We start from the raw sequence: 26,824 nt of genomic DNA on the forward strand, positions 1-26,824 counted from the left end.
GTTTTCTCATCTATCAAGTGGGAATACTCATTCACATATTTGTTACATTCTCACCAGCTTGCTGAGACAATCAAATGAGATGTGGATATAATGAGTTTTGTTTATGTAATAAAATACAAGATGCTTACTTTAATTTGAACTTCAGATAAACCATGAATAATATTGAATTTGACATACTAATACTAAAGAAATGTTAATGGTTTAGCTAAAATTCAAATTTAAGTGGGCATCCTTTCTTTAGTCTGCCCACTCCTGAGAACATAAGCATGCTTCCTGTTCTGCTGAAATTAGGCAAATATAAGTTCTGCAGTACATTATGTACATTTTTGTGTAATTACAGCTATTCATGTCTTTCAAATAACAACCATACAATTAGCTTTCATCAGTCTTAAAAATCTTGCAGCAGCTCTATCTCTTCCATAATGAGTAGCTGTGGTTTTTCAATTTGAGCGTGAAACTTTAAATATATGACTCTGAGATTTGTTTCCATAACATAATTAGTAGTTCGTATTTTCACAAAAAGGTGAATATTATGAGAATTTGGGCCAAAACAGTGTCGCCCTATTGTCCTGCCCTCAGCACCGATTCTTCACTTCCTAAACCACTTTCTCCTCCTTGTCTCTCTGGGGAAGTGATCTGTGATTGACAGGAAGTGCCAACTTTCTCCTTTCTTCCTAATCTCAAAATGGTAAAGACTGATTGAGAAGCTTTTCTGTATTTCTAGCATTTTATTTTTTAACTTCAACTGACTTTGATTAGAGTATTGAATTTCAGGAGTATGGAAGGTGTGTATGGTTTTATTTTTCTGCGGCAAATTTTTAGAGCTGATATTTTCTCAGCTGAAACCAATTAAAATGGTTTTTTTCACTCCTATTTAGTTTATGATGCTTTTAGAGGATATATTTTGGAATTGGTGGAGGATTATTTCTTGTTTCACCTTCACATTGACTGATATCATATTTCTTACTAAAAGTTGCTACTCAAAAGCATTAATCAGGAGTCTTTTTGGCAAATGTGCAAGTGACAAGACATTCCTGTAACATTTGCCTTCTTTCCCTGGCTTTCTGTCTTTCTACTTTCCTTCCTTCCCTCACTCATCTCTTCAGTCTCTCATCTGGCACGTATTCAGTAACCTCCACAGGCCACAGAGATGGCCACTCTGCGGACATCAGAGAATGACACTGACAGCGTCTGCCCTCTTGGAGCTTCATCATGTCAAGTGCAGAAGCCGCAAAACAAGTGAATCAGTAATTAAACCCTGGAAAATATTATAACACAAAAATAACACACACACACAAAAAAAATAAAAGCACTCAAGGCCCTCCCACGGTCACCCTAGTGCCAAAAGAACAGGGAGCTTCACGAAGCGCCTCACGTGACTGATGCTTTATGGTGAAGACGACCCAGCAGAGGCACAGAGTGTGGTGAGTGTTAAAAAAAATACTCACTACATAAAAATTGAGAGTTACGTCTTATTCAGTGGGAATTTTTTGGACTTCAGGCCTGGGAGCCAGCATCTCAAATAACCCCGAGAGAACTGCTCAGAGGAGGTGAGGGGGGGAGCCATGTTATATACAAGTTTTGCAAACAAAGGGCAGATAGTCTAAATGTCAAATGTATTTTTTTTTGTAAATTAAAGAAAACCAGGTATCCCAAGTTAAGGAATTTAGCACTTTTCTTTGTATGGGAAGACAGAGTCTGGGCTTACTGAAATCATCCCTTTGATATGCACCTCAGCTGTCTGGGACCAGTGTCCTGCGTTTTCACTTCCTCAGCTTCCTTTCCTCCCAGCTCACCGTGGGGAGTGGCTGCAGTCTAGATGGCAGGTTTTCTTCTGCTTCCGGAGTTCCCTCAGGGCTGCAATCACTGATGACCATGACATCCTTGTTTACTGATACGGCAAGAAATATTCCATTTCTCAATGGACAAGCACCTAATTGGTACAACCGTACCATTCTCTGAAGTGCTAAGTCCTGTAGTTTTGTTAGATCCTTGGATGGAACAAATCCCTGGATTTGTCAGTCAGCTGGAAAGTAGATGCAAGCTGTGCAGAAATATACACCGAGAAATTTTGGTCAATGATGGTGAGTACTTTTAAATCAAATTTTTAAAGATCTTTTAAAATTTGTTTTTCCCACAGTTGCTTAAGAATCCAAAGTGCATATATGAGCATATGGATGTTTGCATCGTTATTGATTTGGTTTCACAGAGTAATAATCCATGAGCAAAAGAAATAATCATCAGCCAGTTGTCTTTGTTCGCCTGTTGGATAGGATTTAGTTCTCTCACCCATGGTTCCTATGAAGATAGTGTGTTGTTGTTCAGTCGCTAAGTCACATCCAACTCTTTGTGACCCCATGGACCCGCAGCACGCCAGGCTTCCCTGTCCTTCACTGTCTCCCAGAGTTTGCTCAAACTTATGTCCATTGAGTCACTGATGTCCTTCAACTATCTCATCCTCTCTCGTCCCCTTCTCCTCCTGTCTTTAGTCTTTCTCAGCATCAGGGTCTTTTCCAATAAATCAACTCCTCGCATCAGGTGGGCAAAGTATTGAAGCTTCAGCATCAGTTCTTCCAATGAATATGCATAGCTGATTTCCTTTAGGATTTACTGGGTTGATCCCCTTGCTGTCCAAGGGACTCTGAAGAGTCTTCTCCAGCACCACAGTTTGAAAGCATCAATTCTTCAGTGCTGGTAACAGTCAAAATATGACAGTTATTCAGCTGGACTCCCGCCTATTCTGCCACTCCCCACCTAGACTCCTGCATTGCTCTAAAATGTTCTATTTTATCCCAAGAGTCTTTCTTTTTAATGTTTATTGGAGTATAGTTGATTTGCAGTGTTGTGTTAGCTTCAGCTATACAGCAAAGTGAATCAGTTGTACATACACATGTATCCACTCTTTCGCAGATTCTTTCCCTATGTGGACCACTACAGAGTATTGAGGAGAGTTCCCTGTGCTAAACAGCAGTTTCTTATTAGTTATCTATTTTATTCATGCTGCTGCTGCTGCTAAGTCACTTCAGTCATGTCCGACTCTGTGTGATCCCATAGACAGCAGCCCACCAGGCTCCCCGATCCCTGGGATTCTCCAGACAAGAACACAGGAGTGGGTTGCCATTTCCTTCTCCAATAGTAGTGTGTATATTCCCAGGTGGCACTAGGGATAAAGAACTCGTCTGTCAATGCAGGAGATATAAGCAATGCAGGTTTGATCTCTGAGTCAGGAAGATCCCCTAAAGAAGGACACGGCAACCCACTCTATTATTCTTGCCTGGAGAATCCCATGAACAGAGGAGCCCAGTGGGCTACAGTCCATAGAGTGCAACTAAAGCAACCTAGCACTCACACATGCACGTACGCACATGGGCACTCTGTATTCCCAAGAGTCTTCCTTAAGCCTCATCAGAGCCTTGCTGCTCACTGGGTAGTGGCGGGCCTGGCTCCTAACTTCAGTCTCAGACCTTGTTTGATTGTCAGGATTTCCCAAAGGGCCGCAGGGGCTCCCTGCCTTTCACTGGCCTGCAGGAAGCCTTGCTGTTCCGTCTGCCGGTGGATGCTGAAGTCACCTTCCGTGAAGCCCCCACTTGGTTTGCACCACTCTCCTGATGCCCTGCTCATCTTTGTTCCTTTGCATCATACAGGCAGGAAGACCCGAACATCCCTGGGTTGAACTTCCCACCAGCTGGGAACTGAGGTCTCCAAGTCAAAATTAGATTGAGTCATATAATAAATACATACAAATTTTCTTTCACGCTGAAGTGTGATTATTTATTAAAATGCTGCCTTGCTGCACAGTCTGCCCCCCTGTTCTGTCCATCTCTCTACTTTGCTGTGTGTTCACAACACACTCTTAAAGACTGGTGCGTGTATGCATGCTAAGTCACTTCAGTCGTGTCTGACTCTTTGCAACCCTATGGCCTGTAGCCCGCCAGGCTCCTCTGTCCATGGGATTCTCCTTATTTTTAATCTTGCCAGCATCCATTACAATTCTGTTTGTGCTTGAACTTTCTCAAAAGTTACATGTTTAACCAACTAACCTAAAATAAAATTGAGCAATGATTTAGTGATATTGAATATATCATTATATGCAAAATTAACAGTCAGTTCATAATCAATGTGGAGAAGGCAATGGCAACCCACTCCAGTACTCTTGCCTGGAAAATCCCATGGACGGAGGAGCCTGGTAGGCTGCAGTCCATGGGATCGCTGAGAGTCGGACATGACTGAGCGACTTCCCTTTCACTTTTCCTTTCATGCATTGGAGAAGGAAATGGCAACCCACTCCAATGGTCTTGCCTGGAGAATCCCAGGGACAGAGGAGCCTGGTGGGCTGCCGTCTATGGGGTCTCACAGAGTCGGACACGACTGAAGCGACTTAACAGCAGCAGCAGCAGCATAATCAATGAATGATCACTGGAGATGTTTCAGATACATATTCCTTAATGAACTCAGGATACCATATATCCACTTCGGTAAACATCCTCCATCTCTAAAGACTCTCCTAGGAATGGAAAACTGGAAAGGTAACTTCTGTCCAGACCTTCAGAGATTAGCAGATCAATCAGAGGCCTTGAAGCCAGAGGTTCCGGATTCCACTTCCCCTTTGAGAAGACTTCCTAGCCCCATTGTCTGTGTTGATAGAGTGAGAATCATGATGTTTTAAAACTCAGGTTCCTGTGGGTTTTATTCAGCCAGGGTGATCTGAGGAGCTTGCCAGCAGCTCTCAGAGGTGCTCCTAGAGGGTAGGATCCATGCCCTGGATTGGCAGATTGGCTGGAGGGGGTGGGGTTTCACTTCCATGCACCACAGACGACATCCTATGTTTCAAGTCTGTGTCCCAACCCTGGGGGGTTGACTGTGCCATGCCCCTTACTGGCTGGGAGGACCCTCCTTCGTGTCCCTCACAGCCACTCTGGGGGAATCTGTGTGGTTCAGGTGACCCTGGCCCACTTGTCCTGGGGCAGCACTTAAGGCCAAAATGAGTGTAAACACGTGATGAGCAGAAAATGTGGAGGAGGGAGGGGGTTTGGGTCAAAATGGATGTTCAGTAGGATGGGTAAGAAGAATCCATGGAGCTGAGACCCAGGAGAGCATCCCAGAGAACCAGACAGAGAGAGAGAGAGAGAGAGAGAGAGGGTGTCTAGATGCAGACACACAGACGGATATATTTTCTGGGCAGGAAGGCTGCAGGAGCCTCCTTTGCCACCTGCATATCTGCGGCCGTCTGTAAGGTGGGGTCTGCTGTGTTGGGCAGCAGGGTCAGCTCCTCTGTCTGACACCGAGAATCCAGCCCCTCTCACCTGATGTTGTCCATGGGATGGTGCAAAGCCGGCTGCTTTGGACCACGGTAAGCTCCGCTGTGGGCTTTCCTGGTGGCTCAGACGGTAAAGCATCTGTCTACAATGCAGGAGACCCAGGTTCAATCCCTGGGTTTGGAATATCCCCTGGAGAAGGGAATGACAACCCACTCCAGTACTCTTGCCTGGAAAATCCCATGGATGGAGGAGCCTGGTGGGCTATAGTTCACTGGGTCGCAGAGTCCGACACAACTGAGCGACTTCACTTTCTTTTTTTCTTTCAAGCTCTTCTGTGCTCTGGGTCTCCGGACCTGTGTGGGGACCAGGCAGCTGGTAGCCGAGTGGCCCTCATCCCAGTTCTATGTCGGCTGTGCTGAGAGCTGTCAAAATACTGGTGCCTGGCCCCACATCCAGCATGGCTGACCAAACACGTCCAGGGTGGGTCTCCGGCATTTGTCCAAGCTCCTCAGATGGCCCCATGTGCAGCCCGCCTGGAGAAGCCCGGTGGTTTAGCTGGTGAGTGACGGTGAGACCACGGACCTTACTTTTCTACATTCCCTGTTGCCTTCGCAGATTACGGCACCATTAAGAAGGTGCGGGCGCCCCTGACCCAGACCTCGGGTGGATGTGTGCTGGAAGAGATGGAACTCTTCGCCGAGAGGCGGCCCGAGCCCGTCAGGAGCCTGCGGATCCTCCACAGCCAGAGCGTCCTGTTTGTGGGCCTGCGGGAGCACGTGGCCAAGATCCCGCTGAAGAGGTGCCAGTTCTACCGCTCACGCAGGTAGGGCAGCCCCAAGGGGGGATCATCCCACGTGCTGGTGCTCTTTGTAGACACCCCACCCAGGGAGAAAGCCCAGGAGCCCCAAGGACGTTCAGATTTCCTGTGTCTGAGAGGGATGGGGACCAGAGCATCCTTGTGAGTCCTGCATCCCTGGATGCAGAGACTTCTGATACACACCAGCTTGCTATGACGACAATAATACATCAGCCTCCCTGGAGGAAGAACCGCTTATGACATCTGTAAGCAGTATGTCAGGACTGAAGTGAATTGTTCAGTGAGTTTGGAGAAGGACATGTCAACCCACTCCAATATCCTTGCCTGGAGAATCCCATGAACAGAGGAGCCTGGAGGGCTGCAGTCCAAAGGGTCACAGAGTCAGACACAACTGAAGTGACTGAGCACGCACTCAGCATTGAGTGATAATGCTGATATTTGGTGTTCCTGGATTAATCTGGCACAAATTATATGTATATATTGACCTGGTCACTAAAGTATTTTAAAGTTCTCTTTCTTATCTGTGTGTATTGTATGTTCAGTTGCCCCCTTGTCTCCGACTCTTTGCGACCCCATGGACTGTAGCCCACCAGGTTCCTCTGTCCATGGGATTATTCCAGCAAGAACACTTGGAATGGGTTGCCATTCCCTCCTACAAGGGATCTTCCCAACCCAGGGATCAAAACCCACATCTCCCATGGCTCAGGTGGATTATTTATCACTGAGCCACCTAGCAAGCCCCACTTTCTTATCTAACACATACTAATCATACTAACCTAATGGAATAATATGTATTATGCAAGATTTAAGGCACTCTGCAAAGTAGGTATTCTTACGTAGAAGAAGGTTCTTGTATTTAATAAAAATCATTACCGTATTCCTTTCTAGATGGTTTTAGACAGCACAGTATATAATAAAATTCCTCTTTTGGTATCAGAGTTTTGAGAAACAAATGACATTAGGGCCCTCCCAACTAATAACAATGCTATTGTGATTGCTGATAACAAATAGTGATGTTGATTAAGGACTATCTTGTATGTAACTGCTTTTCCCTAAATGTAACCAATGCCTGCTTGTAGTTTGTTCTGCTCTATGTTTCCTGCAGCACTAGCCCAGGGCAGAAATTATTCTGGCCCAGGTCTTGATGGCTCAGTGGTTGACAGGGAAGGCTGGGGTCTTCTCAGTGGGAGCATCACAAGTTCAATGAAGCCGAAAGGTCACCAGTCTTCCAGTTCCAGGCCAGCAAGCTCTGGGGATGTGACATAGGACATCACACAAGAAGTCAGACCTGAGCCATACACAGATGTTTCTGGTGCCAGGATGGATGTTAGTGTCTTGCAAAAGGTTTTAGCTGCTCAGTTGTGTCTGACTCTTCGTGACCAACAGACTGTAGCCCTCCAGGCTCCTCTGTCCATAGAATTCTTCAGGCAAGAATACTGGAGTGAGTTGCCATTTCCTTCTGCAGGGGATCTTCCCAACCCAGGGATCAAACCCAGGTCTCCTGCATTGCAGGCAGAGCAGGAGGCAATTTCCCTTTTCCAGGCACTCTGCTAGCTCAGCAACTTGTAGCTGCAACTTACACAACTAGATCCTGAATCAGGTCAAACAAGGCAGGCATCATCTGCCCGCCTCTCATCTCCTAGACAACCACACTTGCAGCTCAGTCATGAATCCACAGGCACCAGTGGCCTCCAGGCACAGCTGCCCAGGAGGAGCTGACAGTCTCCCCTGTTCCTTTCAGGAGAATAAGCCCCTTGTCTGTCTGTATCAGGCTTCTGGGAGGACAGGATTTTACAGTTCTACCCAGAGCTGAATCTGCCTGCTGTTTTCTTGTCCACTTGCTCAGGGAAAAGCAGTGAGGGATGATATTTATTGTAAACTGATAGACTGTGATCCTCTGTGTGCTCACCCAGACTGGGTTAGTTTGTATTTGACCCTTAAATGCTCCATTTGAGGACACAGAATCTAAAGATTTCAACCCAAGAGTTTCTCTGAATTTCTTCCAATGTTTTTCTGTCATCTTCCTCTCGTAGAAAGACAAGAAAACCTCTCTTAACATTCGCTGGAGAAAAAAAAGAATCAATTTTTTTTTTTTTTTTTTTATTAGTTGGAGGCTAATTACTTCACAACATTTCAGTGGGTTTTGTCATACATTGATATAAATCAGCCATAGATTTACACTTATTCCCCATCCCGATCCCCCCTCCCACCTCCCTCTTCACCCGACTCCTCTGGGTCTTCCCAGTGCACCAGGCCCGAGCACTTGTCTCATGCATCCCACCTGGGCTGGTGATCTGTTTCACCATAGATAGTATACATGCTGTTCTTTTGAAACATCCCACCCTCACATTCTCCCACAGAGTTCAAAAGTCTGTTCTGTATTTCTGTGTCTCTTTTTTTGTTTTGCATATAGGGTTATCATTACCATCTTTCTAAATTCCATATATATGTGTTAGTATGCTGTAATGTTCTTTATCTTTCTGGCTTACTTCACTCTGTATAATGGGCTCCAGTTTCATCCATCTCATTAGGACTGATTCAAATGAATTCTTTTTGACAGCTGAGTAATATTCCATGGTGTATATGTACCACAGCTTCCTTATCCATTCATCTGCTGATGGGCATCTAGGTTGCTTCCATGTCCTGGCTATTATAAACAGTGCTGCAATGAACATTGGGGTGCACGTGTCTCTTTCAGATCTGGTTTCCTCAGTGTGTATGCCCAAAAGTGGGATTGCTGGGTCATATGGCAGTTCTATTTCCAGTTTTTTAAGAAATCTCCACACTGTTTTCCATAGTGGCTGTACTAGTTTGCATTCCCACCAACAGTGTAAGAGGGTTCCCTTTTCTCCACACCCTCTCCAGCATTTATTGCTTGTAGTCTTTTGGATAGCAGCCATCCTGACTGGCGTGTAATGGTACCTCATTGTGGTTTTGATTTGCATTTCTCTAATAATGAGTGATGTTGAGCACCTTTTCATGTGTTTGTTAGCCATCTGTATGTCTTCTTTGGAGAAATGTCTGTTTAGTTCTTTGGCCCATTTTTTGATTGGGTCATTTATTTTTCTGGAATTGAGCTGCAGGAGTTGCTTGTATATTTTTGAGATTAATCCTTTGTCTGTTTCTTCATTTGCTATTATTTTCTCCCAATCTGACGGCTGTCTTTTCACCTTACTTATAGTTTCCTTTGTAGTGCAAAAGCTTTTAAGTTTCATTAGATCCCATTTGTTTAGTTTTGCTTTTATTTCCAATATTCTGGGAGGTGGGTCATAGAGGATCTTGCTGTGATTTATGTCAGAGAGTGTTTTGCCTATGTTCTCCTCTAGGAGTTTTATAGTTTCTGGTCTTACATTTAGATCTTTAATCCATTTTGAGTTTATTTTTGTGTATGGTGTTAGAAAGTGTTCTAGTTTCATTCTTTTACAAGTGGTTGACCAGTTTTCCCAGCACCACTTGTTAAAGAGGTTGTCTTTTTTCCATTGTATATCCTTGCCTCCTTTGTCAAAGATAAGGTGTCCATAGGTTCGTGGATTTATCTCTGGGCTTTCTATTCTGTTCCATTGATCTATATTTCTGTCTTTGTGCCAGTACCATACTGTCTTGATGACTGTGGCTTTGTAGTAGAGTCTGAAGTCAGGCAGGTTGATTCCTCCAGTTCCATTCTTCTTTCTCAAGATTACTTTGGCTATTCGAGGTTTTTTGTATTTCCATACAAATTGTGAAATTCTTTGGTCTAGTTCTGTGAAAAATACCGTTGGTAGCTTGATAGGGATTGCATTGAATCTATAGATTGCTTTGGGTAGAATAGCCATTTTGACAATATTGATTCTTCCAATCCATGAACACGGTATGTTTCTCCATCTCTTTGTGTCCTCTTTGATTTCTTTCATCAGTGTTTTATAGTTTTCTATGTATAGGTCTTTTGTTTCTTTAGGTAGATATACTCCTAAGTATTTTATTCTTTTTGTTGCAATGGTGAATGGTATTGTTTCCTTAATTTCTCTCTCTGTTTTCTCATTGTTAGTATATAGGAATGCAAGGGATTTCTGTGTGTTAATTTTATATCCTGCAACTTTACTATATTCATTGATTAGTTCTAGTAATTTTCTGGTAGAGTCTTTAGGGTTTTCTATGTAGAGGATCATGTCATCTGCAAACAGTGAGAGTTTCACTTCTTCTTTTCCTATCTGGATTCCTTTTACTTCTTTTTCTGCTCTGATTGCTGTGGCCAAAACTTCCAACACTATGTTGAACAGTAGTGGTGACAGTGGGCACCCTTGTCTTGTTCCTGATTTCAGGGGGAATGCTTTCAATTTTTCACCATTGAGGGTGATGCTTGCTGTGGGTTTGTCATATATGGCTTTTATAATGTTGAGGTATGTTCCTTCTATTCCTGCTTTTTGGAGAGTTTTAATCATAAATGAGTGTTGAATTTTGTCAAAGGCTTTCTCTGCATCTATTGAGATAATCATATGGTTTTTATCTTTCAATTTGTTAATGTGGTGTATTACGTTGATTGATTTGCGGATATTGAAGAATCCTTGCATTCCTGGGATAAAGCCCACTTGGTCGTGGTGTATGATTTTTTTAATATGTTGTTGGATTCTGTTTGCTAGAATTTTGTTAAGGATTTTTGCATCTATGTTCATCAGTGATATTGGCCTGTAGTTTTCTTTTTTTGTGGTATCTTTGTCTGGTTTTGGAATTAGGGTGATGGTGGCCTCATAGAATGAGTTTGGAAGTTTACCTTCTTCTGCAATTTTCTTGAAGAGTTTGAGTAAGATAGGTGTTAGCTCTTCTCTAAATTTTTGGTAGAATTCAGCTGTGAAGCCATCTGGTCCTGGGCTTTTGTTTGCTGGAAGATTTTTGATTACACTTTCGATTTCCTTGCCTGTGATGGGTCTGTTAAGATCTTCTATTTCTTCCTGGTTCAGTTTTGGAAAGTTATACTTTTCTAAGAATTTGTCCATTTCATCCAAGTTGTCCATTTTATTGGCATAGAGCTGCTGGTAGTAGTCTCTTATGATCCTTTGTATTTCAGTGTTGTCTGTTGTGATCTCTCCATTTTCATTTCTAATTTTGTTAATTTGGTTCTTCTCTCTTTGCTTCTTAATGAGTCTTGCTAATGGTTTGTCAATTTTGTTTATTTTTTCAAAAAACCAGCTTTTAGCTTTGTTGATTTTTGCTATGGTCTCTTTAGTTTCTTTTGCATTTATTTCTGCCCTGATTTTTAAGATTTCTTTCCTTCTGCTAACCCTGGGCTTCTTCATTTCTTCCTTCTCTAATTGCTTTAGGTGTAGAGTTAGGTTATTTATTTGGCTTTTTTCTTGTTTCTTGATGTAAGCCTGTAATGCTATGAACTTTCCCCTTAGCACTGCTTTTACAGTGTCCCATAGGTTTTGGGTTGTTGTGTTTTCATTTTCATTCATTTCTATGCATATTTTGATTTCTTTTTTGATTTCTTCTATGATTTGTTGGTTATTCAGAAGTGTGTTATTTAGCCTCCATGTGTTTGAATTTTTAACAATTTTTTTCCTGTAATTGAGATCTAATCTTACTGCACTGTGGTCAGAAAAGATGACTGGAATGATTTCAATTTTTTTGAATTTTCCAAGACCAGATTTATGGCCCAGGATGTGATCTATTCTGGAGAAGGTTCCGTGTGCACTTGAGAAAAAGGTGAAGTTGATTGTTTTGGGGTGAAATGTCCTATAGATATCAATTAGGTCTAGCTGGTCCATTGTGTCATTTAAAGTTTGTGTTTCCTTGTTAATTTTCTGTGTCGTTGATCTATCCATAGTTGTGAGTGGGGTATTGAAGTCTCCCACTATTATTGTGTTACTATTAATTTCCTCTTTCATACTCGTTAGTGTTTGCCGTACATATTGCGGTGCTCCTATGTTGGGTGCATATATATTTATAATTGTTATATCTTCTTCTTGGATTGATCCTTTGATCATTATGTAGTGTCCTTCTTTGTCTCTTTTCACAGCTTTTATTTGAAAGTCTATTTTATCTGATATGAGTATTGCGACTCCTGCTTTCTTTTGGTCTCCGTTTGCATGAAATATTTTTTTCCAGCCCTTCACTTTCAGTCTGTATGTGTCTCTTGTTTTGAGGTGGGCCTCTTGTAGACAGCATATATAGGGGTCTTGTTTTTGTATCCATTCAGCCAATCTTTGTCTTTTGGTTGGGGCATTCAACCCATTTACATTTAAGGTAATTATTGATAGGTGTGGTCCCGTTGCCATTTACTTTGTTGTTTTGGGTTCATGTTTATACAACCTTTCTGCGTTTCCTGTCTAGAGAAGATCCTTTAGCATTTGTTGAAGAGCTGGTTTGGTAGTGCTGAATTCTCTCAGCTTTTGCTTATCTGTAAAGCTTTTGAGTTCTCCTTCATATCTGAATGAGATCCTTGCTGGATACAGTAATCTAGGTTGTAGGTTATTCTCTTTCATTACTTTCAGGACGTCCTGCCATTCCCTTCTGGCCTGGAGGGTTTCTATTGATAGATCAGCTGTTATCCTTATGGGAATCCCTTTGTGTGTTATTTGTTGTTTTTCCCTTGCTGCTTTTAATATTTGTTCTTTGTGTTTGATCTTTGTTAGTTTGATTAATATGTGTCTTGGGGTGTTTCGCCTTGGGTTTATCCTGTTTGGAACTCTCTGGGTTTCTTGGACTTGGGTGGCTATTTCCTTCCCCATTTTAGGGAAGTTTTCAGCTATTATCTCCTCGAGTATTTTCTCATGGCCTTTCTTTTTGTCTTCTTCTTCTGGAACTCCTATGATTCGAATGTTGGGGCGTTTCACATTGTCCCAGAGGTCCCTGAGTTGTCCTCATTTCTTTTGATCCTTTTTTCTTTTTTCCTCTCTGCTTCATTTATTTCCACCATTTTATCTTCTATCTCACTTATCCTATCTTCTGCCTCCGTTATTCTACTCTTGGTTCCCTCCAAAGTGTTTTTGATCTCATTCATTGCATTATTCATTTTTAATTGACTCTTTTTTATTTCTTCTAGGTCTTTATTAAACAATTCTTGTATCTTTTCAATCTTTGTTTCCAAGCTATTTATCTGTAACTCCATTTTGTTTTCAAGATTTTGGATCATTTTTATTATCATTATTCTAAATTCTTTTTCAGGTAGATTCCCTCTCTCCTCCTCTTTTGTTTGACTTGGTGGGCATTTTTCTTGTTCCTTTACCTGTTGGGTATTTCTTTGCCTTTTCATCTTGTTTAGGTTGCTGTGTCTGGAGTGGACTTTCTGTATTCTGGAGGTCTGTGGTTCCTTTTTATTGTGGAGGATTTACCCAGTGGGTGGGGTTGGACGTTTGGCTTGTCAAGGTTTCCTGGTTAGGGAAGCTTGCGTCAGTGTACTGGTGCGTGGAACTTGATTTCTTCTCTTTGGAGAGCAATGGAGTGCCCAGTAATGAGTTTTGAGTTGGGTCTATGTGTTAGGTGTGACCTTGGGTAGCCTGTATGTTGACATTCAGGGCTATGTTCCTGTGTTGCTGGAGAATTTGCGTGGTATGTCTTGCTCTAAAACTTATTGGCTCTTGGGTGGTGGTTGGTTTCAGTGTAGGTATGGAGGCTTTTGGACGGTCACTTATCACTTAAAGTTCCATGTAGTCAGGAGTTTTCTGGTGTTCTCAGGTTTTGGGCTTAAGTTTCCTGCCTCTGGATTTCAGTTTTATTCTTCCTGTAGTCTCAGGACTTCTCCAACTATACAGCTCTGATAATTAAACTTCTAGGTTAATGGCGAAAAGATTCTCCCCCGTTAGGGACACCCAGAGAGGTTCACAGAGTTACATGAACAGGAGAAAAGGGAGGAGGGAGATAGAGATGAGTAGGAGGAGAAAAAGGGGGACTCAAGAGGAGAGAGACAGATCTACGCAGCTGTCTGTTCCCAGAGTGTTCTCGTATCTCAGACACCTACAAGGATTCACAGAATTGGATGGGGAAGAGAAGGGGAAAAGAGGAAATAGAGGTGTTCTGAGGTAGAAAACAGAGAGTCAAGATTGGGAGGGAATAATCTTCAGTTTTAAGATAGGGCTTCTCTTTTTTTTTTTTTTTTTTGTAAGGTTATAGTGTAGTGAAGATGAAAATGAAGAGTAGTAGAGGAGTACTAGAGGACTTTAAAAGAAATAAGAGAAAAAGAAAAATAGAAAATAGAAGAGAAAAAGGAAAGAAAAAAAAAAAAGAAGAAAAAGGAGAAGGAAAAAAAAGAAAAAGAAAAAAAAAAAAAAAAAAAGAAAAAAAAATTTTTTTTTTCCCCTAATTAAAAAAATCGTAAAAATCTATGAAAATGAAAGTTAAGGAGTAATGGGGGAGTAATAGGGAATTTTAAAGGAAAATAAAAGAGAAAAAATAAAAAAGAAAAATATAAAAAGAAAAAAAATTTTTTTTTTTTTCCTTACTTAGAAAAAACAGAAAAATAAAAAAAAAAGTAAAAATATGTCTAGGAATTTCTCTGGGGCTGTTGCGGTCAGTGTGGGTTCGGCTCAGTTTCAGATAGCTCCTCGTTCCAGCTTGCACTTCTCGATATCTACAGGGCCCTTCCGGTGAAGTCGGTGTTTTCTTCAGGGATTTTAATCTGTTGCACCAGTCCCTTCTGAAGCGGTTCCCTTTGTTTATTTGGCTTCTGTTTGCCGGTCTCTTCAGAGGCTCATTTCCGCCCTGACACAGGCGGCCGGAGGCGGACTCTTATTCAGGTAGCTAGTTCCGTTGCGCTGCTGGGAGGGGCTGACGCTGTGGGGCGGGGCTGGCGCTGCGGGGCGGGGCTGACGCTGCGGGGAGGGGCTGGCCCTGCGGGGGCGGGCTGGCGCTGCCGGGAGGGGCTGACGCTGCTTTCTCCGTCTGCGCTGCTCAGGCTCCCGGCTGTTCTATATGGAGCGCGCCCCGCGCTGCGCGAGGTTCCAGCCCTCGGGTGTTACACAAAAGCGCGGAAGGAAAAGCTGCGCCTGCTCTCTGTGCCTTCCCCGTCAGAGCGGTCCAGGCAGCCAGGGGCTTGGTGGGCGCGCTATCCCCAGGTGTGGCGCACCCACTCCCTTCCGCGGACCCAGTCTCAGTTTCCGCTGGCGCCAGGCGGGTGCGCGCGCCTTCCGCCCTCCGCGTCCCCAGCCCCAGTCCCCGCCCCGCGCCGGTCGGGTGCCTGCGCCCTGTGTCTCGCCGCGACCTTCCCCTCCCCCCTGCCTCCTGCCTCCGGCGGGGCTGGGCCGGTCCGCAGCCTGCGAGCTCTTCTCGGGACTTTCCCCGTCCCTTTGTTCTGCGAACGGCCGGCAGTGTGTTCCGGCCGGTCAATTTTCTCTCTCTCCTTTGGTCTCCCACAGTTCAAGTTGGCACCTCACAGAAGCTCCCCCCGATTGTCCTCAGGGCACTCAGGCCCGGACCCTAGCCCAAGCAAGGCCGCCTAAGACTCCCTTCCCGGGACGGGTCTCCGTCCTTAGCTCTTTTGTCTCACTTTTTATCTTTTATATTTTGTCCTACCTCCTTTCGAAGACAATGGTCTGCTTTTCTGGGCGCCTGATGACCTCAGCTAGCGATCAGAAGTTGTTTTGTGAAGTTTGCTCTGCATTCGGTTATTCTTTTGATGAATTTGTAGGAGAGAAAGTGGTCTCCCGGTCCTACTCCTCCGCCATCTTGGCTCCTCCCTCAAGAATCAATTTTTAAGAAACTGATATCTACATGACCAGATTTTTATAATTTATGGAGAAACTGTGTTTTTTTCTAGACAAAAGCAATTTTAATTTTCAAGAAATATGCCTAAAGAAGCACACTGTTAATAGTTGTTAAATATATAATTTTTAAATGAATGTATTTCTTTTTAATTGAAGGATAATTGCTTTGCAATCTTGTGTTGATTATGGCCAAACATCAGATGAATTAGTCATAGTTATATCTATGTCCCCTCCCTCTTATTTTTTCTTGTTTCAATTTTTATTTTATGTTGGACTATAATTTTTTGACAACATTATGTTAGCTTCAGGTGTACAACAAAGCAATTCAGCTATGCATGTATTTCTTTTTTCAAGTTTTTTCCTCTTTAGGTTATTACAGAATATTGAGCAGAGCTCCCTATGCTATATAGTTTGTCCTTGTTGGTTACCTATTTTAAAGATAATAGTGTGTATACGTCAATCCCAAACTCCCGATTTATCCCCTCAACCACCTTCCCCTTTGGTAGCCATAAGTTTGCTTTCTAAGTCTGTAAGTCTGTTTCTGTTTTGTAAATAAGTTCATTTGTATAATTTTTTGAATTCCACAATATAAGCAATATTATAATGACATTTGTCTTTCTCTGTCTGACATTTCACTTAGTATGGTAATCTCTTCATCCATCTTGTTGCAAATGTCATTTCATTTGTGTTAATGTGAAAGTAAAAGTCGTGCAGTCATGTCAAATAATCTGTGACCCCATGAACTGTAGCCCACCAGGCTCCTCTGTCCATGGGATTCTCCTGGCAAGTATACTGGAGTGGATAGCCATTTCCTTCTCCAGATGATCTTCCTAGGAGATCAAACCCAGGTCGCCTGCATTGCAGGCAGATTCTTTACCATCTGAGCCACAGTTTCATTTGTTTTAATGGTTGAGGAATATCCCATTGTATGTATGTTCCACATGTTCCTTGTCTATTTTTCTGTCAATGGACATTTAGATTGCTTCTCTGACATGGCTGTTGTAAACAGCCCTGCAGTGAACATTGGGATGCATGCATATTTTTGAGCCATGATTTTCTCTGGAAATATGCCCAGGACTGGTATTGCTGGATCATATGGAGCTCTATTTTTAGTTTTAAGGAAGCTCCATACTGTTTTCCACAGTGGCTGTAACAATTTACATTCCCACAAGCAGTATAGGAGAATTCCCTTTTCTCCACACCCTCTCCAGCGTTTATTGTTTATAGACTTTTTGATGATGATCTTTCTGACTAGTGTGAGGTGATATTTTAGTTTTTATTTTTATTTCTCTAATAGTTAGCCGTGTTAAGCATTTTTCATGTGCCTTTTGGCCATCTGTATGTCTTCTTTGGGTAAATATATATTTAGGTGTTTTGCCCATTTTTTGATTGGATTGTTTGTGTTTTCTTTATATTGAGTTTCATGAGCTGTTTGTAAATTGTGGAGATTATTCCTCTGTGGGTTACTTTGTTTGCCAAACATTCTCTCCCATTCTGACGGTTGTCCTTTCATTTTGTTTGTGGTTTCCTTGGCTGTGCAAAAGGTTTTGAGTTTAATTAGGTCCTATTTGTTTATTTTTCTTTTTTATTTCCATTTTTCTAGGAGATGGATCAAAAAAAAAAATAGTGCCAAAACTCTAAGAGTTTTATAGTTTAGTTTTACATTTGGGTCTTTCATCTATTTTGAGTTCATACTTGTGTATAGCATTAGAACAGGTGTCCCCAACTTTTTTGGCACCAGAGACCGGTTTGGTGGGAGACAATTTTTCCACAGATGAGAATGCAGATGATTTCAGGGTAATTCAAGCACATTACATTTATTTTGCACTTTATTTCTATTATTATTACATCAACTATACCTCAGATCATCAGGTATTAGATCCTGGAGGTTGGGGACTCCTGTGTTAGAGGATGTTCTAATTTCGTTCTTTTACATGTAGCTGTCCACTTTTCCCAGCAGCGCTTATTGAAGAGACTGTCTTTTCTCCATTGTATAGTCTTGCCTCCTTTGTTATAGATTAATTGTCCACAGGTGTGTGGGCTCATTTCTGGGCTTTCTGACTTGTTCCACTGATCTATATTTAAACATTGTTTGCACCAGTGCCGTACTCTTTTGATGACCGTAACTTTGTATTATAGCCTGATGTCAGGGAGCCTGATTCCTGCAGCTCTGTTTCTCTTCCTCAATATTGCTTTGATTATTTGTCTCTGTACAGATTTTTAAATAGTTTGTTCTAGTTCTATAACAAATGCCATTGGTAATTTGATAGGGATTGCTTCCCAGGTGAAGGCAATGGCAACCCACTCCAGTACTCTTGCCTGGAAAATCCCATGGATGTAGGAGCCTGGTAGGCTGCAGTCCATGGGGTAGCACAGAGTCAGACATGACTGAAGCAACTTAGCAGCAGCAGCTTCCCAGGTGGCGGTAGTGGTGGAGAACCAGCCTGCCAATGCAGGACACAGGAGACATGGGTCTCAGTCCCTGGGTCAAGAAGATCCCCTGGAGGAGGACATGGCAACCCTCTCCAGTATCCTTGCCAGGAGAATCCCATGGACAGAGGATCCTGGGAAGCTACAGTCTCTAGGGGTGCAAAGAGACATACAAGACTGCAGTGACTTAGCACACGTTGACTCTGTAGATTACCTTTGGTCGTATACTCATTTTGACAATATTGACTCTTCCAATCTAAGAATATGGTATATCTTTCCATCTGTTTGTGTCATGTTCCATTTCTTTCATCTTGTCTTATGGCTTTTGCAGTACAGGTTTTTGTCTCCTTTGGTAGTTTTATTCCTAGGCTAGATCTTTTATCCTTTTTGATGTTAAGGTAAATGGGATCGTTTCTTTGTCTTTCTGATCTTTTGTTGCAGGATACAAACTTAATAAACAGAAATATGTTGCATTTTTCTATACACTAACAATATTAATTATGCTTTTTATAATAGAATGTAAGTAATTTTGTTATCAGAAAATCAATTTTATGAATAAATTTTGAAGTGTTTAAGAACAGAAATTGAGCTTAACTAAATTACTTACCTCCTTCAGAATCATACATTGTTCATTTTGTTAATATCTGTTTTTCAGAGACAAGGCAGTTTGATATCTGATACAATGCTTAGAAATGATAAACACCTGATACAATTTTCCAAGATTCTTCTATGTCTGCCACTATGCTGGATCTTATCCCTACTTTCCTTAATCATAGCACCCTGACAGTAAAGTCAAACAACATCTCCAATTTTCAGATGAAGAAATGGTAGCTGTGATTTCTGGTGTCCTGCCCAAGGTCACATAGCTCTTGCATTTGAAACCCAGGTTCAGAGCTGAACTCTCTTGCCCCCAAGGCCCAGACTTTATTTTTGGTTCTCTCTGCTCCCCCTGGTACAAAGAATATGTCATGCTCAGTCATCCGATTTCAGCAGGGATGAAGCATTTAATGGCATTTTCCATGGAGTTGCTGAGAACTAGAATTAGTACCAGGACAGGCTGAGCTCAGTCTATTGACAAGTACCCCCAGCTTCCTCCCATTAGTTCTTTCTTTATTATGACTGCCACCAGGCTGGGTTAAGGAGACCAAAAGGAGGTTTTATACCTCTGGGCTACTATAAAATGAGTCTTTATCCTCCAGCTGTTCTAGAGGTGACCCTGAACCCAGGGGAGGCCAAAAAGATGTGCACGCCAGTGCCATCCATGCTGTGCACACATTGTAACTTGGGGCCAACAGCATGGTGTTTTTAACTTCCCATAGCTGTTTTCCTCGAAAAGCTATTTTGAAAGAACAATATCTTAAAAATATATTTCGGTCGAGTTTGACCTCAAAAAAATGAGCAGAAAGATCTTGTTTTAATTTTAGTCTTTTTTTTTTTTTTTGCACAACCCATTTAAGAAATAGCATGGAAAAATGATGCAAATAATAAAGCAGCTGATCAGAATGGGTGGTGACTTCTGAGGATGTAGACTAGGAGAGAAAGCTTACTTTTCCTGTGTGCCCTTTGTACTCCAAGACTTATTTACCACACACATGTGTTAGTTTCATGAGATGAATTAGTATTTGCTGAATTCTAAGGAACATGGGTGTTTAGGAAGAGCTGGATTGGGGTACAGCCTGTGAAGGGCTTCCCCAGTGGTGCTAGTGGTAAACAGCCTGCCTGCCAATGCAGGAAACTTAAGAGATGAGGGTTCAACCTGTGAGTCAGGAAGACCCCCTAGAGGAGGGCACAGCAACCCACTCCAGTGTTCTTGCCTCAAGAATGCCATGAACAGAGGAGCCTGGTGAGCTATGGCCCATAGGGTCTCAAAGAGTCAGACAGGACTGAAGCAGCTTAGTGCATATGCACAGCCTGTGAAATGGAGTGTAGGTAAGCTGATGTCATCCTTACATGAGACTGGTGCACAGTCAGGAGCTCCCAGCAGGAAAGTTGTACAAGGTCTTCATACGGATGCACAGGATGAAGCAGCCAAGAATAGCCATTAACTTAATTCCTGCTGATATAAATACCAATGTAAAGTCATAACCAGCCACTTGGAAAAGTAAACACTGGCCAAGGATTGATAGAGTTCTTATCTTCCTGCTTTAGGAAGAAAGGAATGACCACAGGACTCAGATTATAATCATCACATCCAGGAATCAAGCTGTTATCCCTGCCTCCCACCTCCAAGGAAATTATGTGACCTTCCAGTTAATTCAGCTGATTGAAACTCCCAAGGTCTAAGGAAAGGAAAGCCTGGGGAAGTGGGGTGGTAGGGCTTTTGATTTAGACTTTAAAGTCATTTTAAGGATTGTGCATTCATTAGATCAGTGGGTTTGCAAATGTCCTCTGTAGCTTCAGGCTTCCCAGGCTGTAAGGTCTCTTGCAACTTCTCTATTCCACCCTTGCAGCATGGAAGCAGCTTCAGACCATAATGAGTGGGTGTGGTTGTTTGTCAGCAAGGCATACAGATTCATCAGGAAGAGAAACAGTTTACTTTTAGAGTCAGACAGTTCATTACTTACATAGACAATGAAAGTGAGAACAGAAAATGTATCAGCTACCCAAGTTCCTTGGGCTTCCCTGGTGTCTCAGCAGGTAAAAAAAAGCCACCTGCCAGTGCAAGAGACATAGAGACATGGGTTCAATCCCTGGGTCAGGAAGATTCCGTGAAGAAGGAAATGGCAACCCACTCCAGTATTCTTGCCTGGGAAATTCCATGGACAGAGGAGCCTGGTGGGCTATAGTTCATGGAGTCACAGAGTCGGACACAACTTAGCAACTGAGCAGCTGGGCAACAACAATCCAGGTCCCTTATCCCACAGATGACACCACAACAAAACAACCTAGGCTCCTTATCTCACAGATGACAACCCACAGATGAACTCGGGGCCCACGTGGCTGAGGAGCTGATTATGTGCTACAGTTCTATGCCTCCAGCTGTACCCTAGTAGGGGCGAGAGTAGGGGGCAGAAAGCCTTATACCTTGTTAGAATTCAGGAGGCAATGAGAAACTCTCATGAAACCCTCCCTGGAAGGAGGGTGGAAGGAAAGCAGCTTTCTAGCAGGTGCTCATAACCCTCCCATGTGCATGATCAGAAGGGTCCCAGGGCCCTCCACCAAAGCTCAGGTCAGCTTTGGATAAGCTTTGCCCTACATGGAGACACGACAATCACCAGGATACCGGGGCCAGGAAGCTGCCTACCCTGTGTTTCACTGAAACTTCAGGGAGCAGGCTGGATGAGGACCACGGGCTGTCACTTGCTGATTCCTGAATTAGATTATTGTCATATATGCCTATTGAATGAACAAACGTGCTTTGCATCATTATATACACTAACATTTAAAATTGGGTGTTAAATTACATCAAGTATTAAATTACATAATTTAACTCTAAACCCAGTTAAATTAATAGTTTTCTACTCTTCAGATACTCATCAAGTTTTTATTTTTTACTTGACACCCACCACAATTATGAGCTAAGATAAACCTATTAGGTTGTAGAGTCAACATTTCACAGATGAGGAATTGGATCAGAATCAGAGAGAGATTATACGAAGAGTCATCAGTCACAGAACAGAAACTAGAATTCTGAGTGTGGGCTGCCAGGGCAGGCTTCCTTCTGCCCTTGAGAACGTGAAATACAAAGGCTGGGTGTTGTCTTTCTAGGCTCCCTGTAGCCTTCAGCATGTGCCTGGCCAGAGACAGGCTTGGTAAATACTTATCAAATTAACAAATGGATACTCTGCCTCTCTGCTTTCTACTATTTTTTCTTCATGACCTAAAAAACAAACAAACAAACAAACAAAAACACCTCAATTCTTGAGAAACTGTAAAGCTCTCTTTAAAGAAAAGTATGCATGCATGAGTGATAAGTTGCTTCAGTCATGTCTGACTCTGTGCCACCCTATGGACTCGCTATCCATGGGATTATCCTGACCCATGGGATCAAATCCACGTCTTCCATCTCCTGCATTGCCAGACAGGTTCTTTACCACTAGCACCACCTGGAAAGCCCACAGAAAAGTGTAGTAGTGATATAAAACATCACCCAAAGGATTGGAAGCCCCTAGTCCTTAGATATTTATTTTTGCTTTGTTATAAAAAAATATTTGGAGAGAGAAGAAAAGCTGAGAACTGGAAGAACCACAGCCTATATATAACATAAGAGACATCTCTTTTAAATTTTGCTTATACAACTGAAGGGAAAGAGGAAACCATTAAGAAAAAAACTTTAACTCCCTTTTTGAATGGATGTCTAGTTACTCCATTCAAATAACTAGAATTCAAATTCTAGTTAGCCTGTAATTAAAAAAAAATTAATACCTCACGAAGACAATTAATATCAAAATTAGGTTACTGTAGGATGTGTATTATTTGAAAGAACAAAGTTTTAAGAGGTAGAGTTAATAATTGGCACCTTTATTAATGAAATATTCTCTAAAAAAAAAGAAAAAACATTTGCCTGATGAGGCAAACACAGTGCATAGAGAGAAATTGCAGAATCCCCAAAAAGTCCCCCAGCAAGACAACCTTAACCACTCAGTTATGAATCATATAAACATCAAAAGGATGTTTAGGCATGTACCCATTTTACAAAGTAAATATTCTCCGTTCAAAACGAATTTGCTGTTGTTCAGTTGCTAAGTCATGTCCGACTCTTTGTGACCCCGTGGACTGCAGCACGCCAGGCTTCCCTGTCCTTCACTGTCTCCTGGAATTTGCTCAAGCTCATGTCCATCGAGTCGGTGATGCCATCCAACCACCTCGTCCTCTGTCGTCCCCTTCTCCTCCTGCCTTCCATCTTTCCCAACATCAGGGTATTTTCCAATGAATCAGCTCTTATCAGGTGGCTAAAGGATTGGAGCTTCAGCTTCAGCATCAGTCCTTCCAATGAATATTCAGGACTGATTTCCTTTAGGATGGACTGGTTTGATCTCCCTCCTGTCCAAGGGACTCTCAAGAGTTTTCTAAATCTCAGTGTCTTGAGCTTTTGTTTGCACTGACTTTGGTGTAGCCTCTAAAGACTGTGGGCTTTCCTTAGTTAATTCACTCGTAGTATATTTATTGAACCTCGGGCGTACCAAGCAGCAAGCCAGGTTCTGAGTGTATGATGACGGATGACACATCCCTACCCTGTCTTCCTGGGCTCAGACTCCAATGAGAAATTCTGACATAAATAAGATCTCCCAAATATCTCTTGTGGATTCAAGCCAGAGGGCCTTGGAGTTACTTTAGACTTTATCCCAAAATTGATTTATCATTGAAGTCTGATCCTAGACTCCACTAGGACCTAATCTCCAAGCCTGCTGTTCCTTTCCAGTTATTTTTTAAGCTATGTCTGAATCACAACCAGTGCTCTAATTTAAATTTCCAATAGTAAGGGGATTAATTACCAAGTTATAGTATACTGACTCAATGGAGCATTCCCTCAGTGGATTATTCTTAAATCATTAAATGATGACAATGAAGACATATATATGATACGATCTTAACTGAAAAAAAATAACCTGACATTATGTGTTTGCTGTCATTAACACTGTTTAGAAAATAGAAGGAAAAGTATACATGCCCACATGATATTTACAACTGTAAAATACATGCCAATACGCTGATTACAGCCCTGTAAGAGTGGGTTGGAGGAGGGCTTGAACTGGAACACAGTGTCTTCCAGCAGAGTCATTAAGTCACACATCCAAGTCCTGGGCAGGGTGGATAAAGAACAGACAAAATGTGATGCATAGAACATGAACGTGCATGAAGTAGACAAGTAAATTAAGAAATATGTCATATTACTCTTCAGTAATATTCAGGGAAAGTGTGGATTATGTGAAGTAGGACGCTTACAATTTGGGAGGAATTCTCTATTCTAAAAGGAATTCTCTGTTCTAAGGAAAAGAAAATCAAATACTAACAAAAAAATATTCTCGAGTTAATCACAGAATCTTAGAAGGTCTCATGAAGTGAGGAAGTTCAGGCTACATTAGGATCATGGTGAATCCACCTTTGACAGTGATGTAGACATATATTTGATCCAGGTAGAAAATGAAAGCAAAGAAAACAGATGAGTGTCATCTTGTAGAGATGCTGTGGGCTGCCCCCACAACCTTAGAATTATCAGTACACTTTTTTCCTTCTCTTCTTTTGCCAAATGTGTTAGTGTAACCACATTGTTATTACAACAGAGAATAAGTTTCTAAGAACAAGAAACTATGCAAAGAATTTTCCACAGGTCAAATCCACTAGTATAGGTTCTTAGCTTCCCTTAGTCACCCAATAGCTTTTGGGTTTCACCCTCTGGTTGGTTTCCTAAACGAGCATGTTACTGTCTTCTAAATGGCATTCTGAGTTCCAAATAGTCATCTGGGATAGAGTTTAAAATCAGTGTAATTACCAACCTTTTGTACCTCATTTGTGTTGAGGATTCACACTGCAAGGTTTCATTATTTAATGTCCACTCTACTGGCCTCCTGTTTTTGAACTTCCAGATTGAAAACTATGTAATGAACTCTATTCCACCACTCCTTCAAACTGGGGTGCTGGAGAAGACTCCTGAAAGTTCCTTGGACAGCAGGGAGATCAAACCAGTCAATCTTAAGGGAAATAAACCCTGAATATTCATTGGAAGGACTGATGCTGAAGCTGAAGCTCCAGTATTTTGGTCATCTGGTGTGAAGAGCTGACTCATTGGAAAAGTCCCTGTTGCTGGGAAAGATTGAGGGCAGAAGGAGAAGAGGGCATCAGAGGATGAGAAGGCGGGATGGCATCACTGATGCAATGGGCATGAACTTGGGCAAACTTCGGGAGAGGGTAAGGGGCAGGGAGGCCTGGCATACTGCAGTCTATGGGGTCACAAAGAGTCGGAATGACCGGGTGACTGAACAACAACAGTGAACTCTGTGGGGAAGTTTGGGTTGCAGGTAGCTAATGTGCAGCACCAGATTTTTGCATCTGAGTTATTCTTAGCAGAAACACCTTGGCTTTTATTCCCTGAGTCCCCCTAAGATTGTATTTGCAGCCTGGTCCAATGAATTAGTGATTCTTAAGGAAATCATCATTCCTCTGGTAACATAAAACAGCTCACATGTGGAAAGATCATGAGCTCTGGATTCAGGTGGATCTGGATAAGCCTTTAGCTTGGTGTGTGGTTGTAAGCAAGTGACTCACTGTGTTGTTAGTCAGAGTCGTGTCTGACTTTTGCGACCCCGTGAACTGTAGCCCACCAGCCACCTCTGTCCATGGAATTCTCCAGGCAAGACTACAGGAGTGGGTTGCTCTTCCCCTCTGCAGGGAATCTTCCCGACCCAGAGATCAAACTCAGGTCTCTTGCATTGCAGGCAGATTCCTTACCATCTGAGCCACCAGGCAAATGAAAAGACAGAGACCATATAATGGGTCTGACAAATAAAAAGATTCACTATGAGATGCTCCTCTTCTTTCCTGCCTAAGAATTATATTCAGCTCACATAGGTCCTCCAGAGTCAGGGCTGCTGTTACACACATGCTTTGCCTTCTTTGTCCAGATATGCTTCACTTGCCTCTGGACCAGAGGGCACATGGACCCATCAAGAATTTGTTCTTCCGCCTTTAAACAGCTTCCCATTGTCTGAGATGCAGGGGACCCATCAGGCTCGATTCTGCTCCTTGCATTGAGTTATTTACCTAGCTCCAGTCTGTTTGGGCAAGGAGATTTCCTACCATGACCACACTCTGTGTGTAGGTGAGTGATGTCAGCGTGGTCCCAGCCAACAGGCAGGTGCATCTGTCAGTACAAATTCAGCAATCCCCTGTCTCACGTGAGCGGATACCTGTCCTTACAAGAGGGGCTGAGGTTCAGACCCCGGTGGAGGCTGATCAGTGCCAACTGTGAGGAAAGCCAAGCGCTTATCCTTGCCGCTTTTACCAGGCCCTTCCCAGTGGCTGGGGAGGGCAACAGAGAGTCCAGAGGCAAAGCGGGCACCACACTTGCCTCCCCTGTTCTGCTGAGATGGGTGGATGTCCTTCCTGGGATGGACTATGCTAACACCGCGGCTCAGCCTCATTCAGTCATGGGCAAACTGTTGAGTGAATTGTAAGAAGACAACATCATAATATTTTCCCCTCCCTCTGGACTTACTTTCCTATAGGGTTTTGTGTAAAAATTAAAATGTGTTACTTGACACCTTGTCCATTCTTCAGGTGTGACTGTTGACCCTTTGACCTCTCCTGTGTCCTCTGACTCTGCCCACTAAACCCTCATGCGCAGAAGGGTTTCTCTTGATTAAACATGAGGGGGACAAGAAGTAATTGTGTCTTCATTGTTTTCCTTGATTGACCAGGGAGGAGAGAGGACTGGAACCTGTAGTTACCTCTCTTGTACAAAGTAGAGAAGAGCGGATACCGAAGTGTAGACTTTTCCCTGAATGAAGACTCCAGTGATGCTCTTCGTTTTCTCCTGGGGCAGGGCGCAGCATTTTCCAGTCACTTGGGAATTCCTTCAACAGCCCTGAGCTGGGAAGGACTCGTGTTTACCCTCTGGGCCCCCTTTGTCCCTAAGTACCAAACTGGACAGCCTGCCTTCCCTGGAGAGCTTCACTTTCAAAGGGCAGAATGGCCTTTCCGGAAAA

General features: G+C 42.6%; 1 protein-coding gene across 1 annotated transcript in view; it reads left to right on the top strand.

Annotated features, from left to right (window-relative positions):
* Positions 1-26,824, top strand: part of SEMA5A (semaphorin 5A) — a 554,671-nt gene that overhangs the window by 421,731 nt on the left and 106,116 nt on the right. Inside the window, exon 12 of the mRNA XM_043887779.1 lies at positions 5,874-6,081. Coding sequence (XP_043743714.1) covers positions 5,874-6,081 — 208 coding nt within the window. The remainder of the gene's footprint in view (positions 1-5,873; positions 6,082-26,824) is intronic.

This window comes from Cervus elaphus, chromosome 25 (assembly GCF_910594005.1).
Source record: "Cervus elaphus chromosome 25, mCerEla1.1, whole genome shotgun sequence".
NCBI lineage: Eukaryota > Metazoa > Chordata > Mammalia > Artiodactyla > Cervidae > Cervus > Cervus elaphus.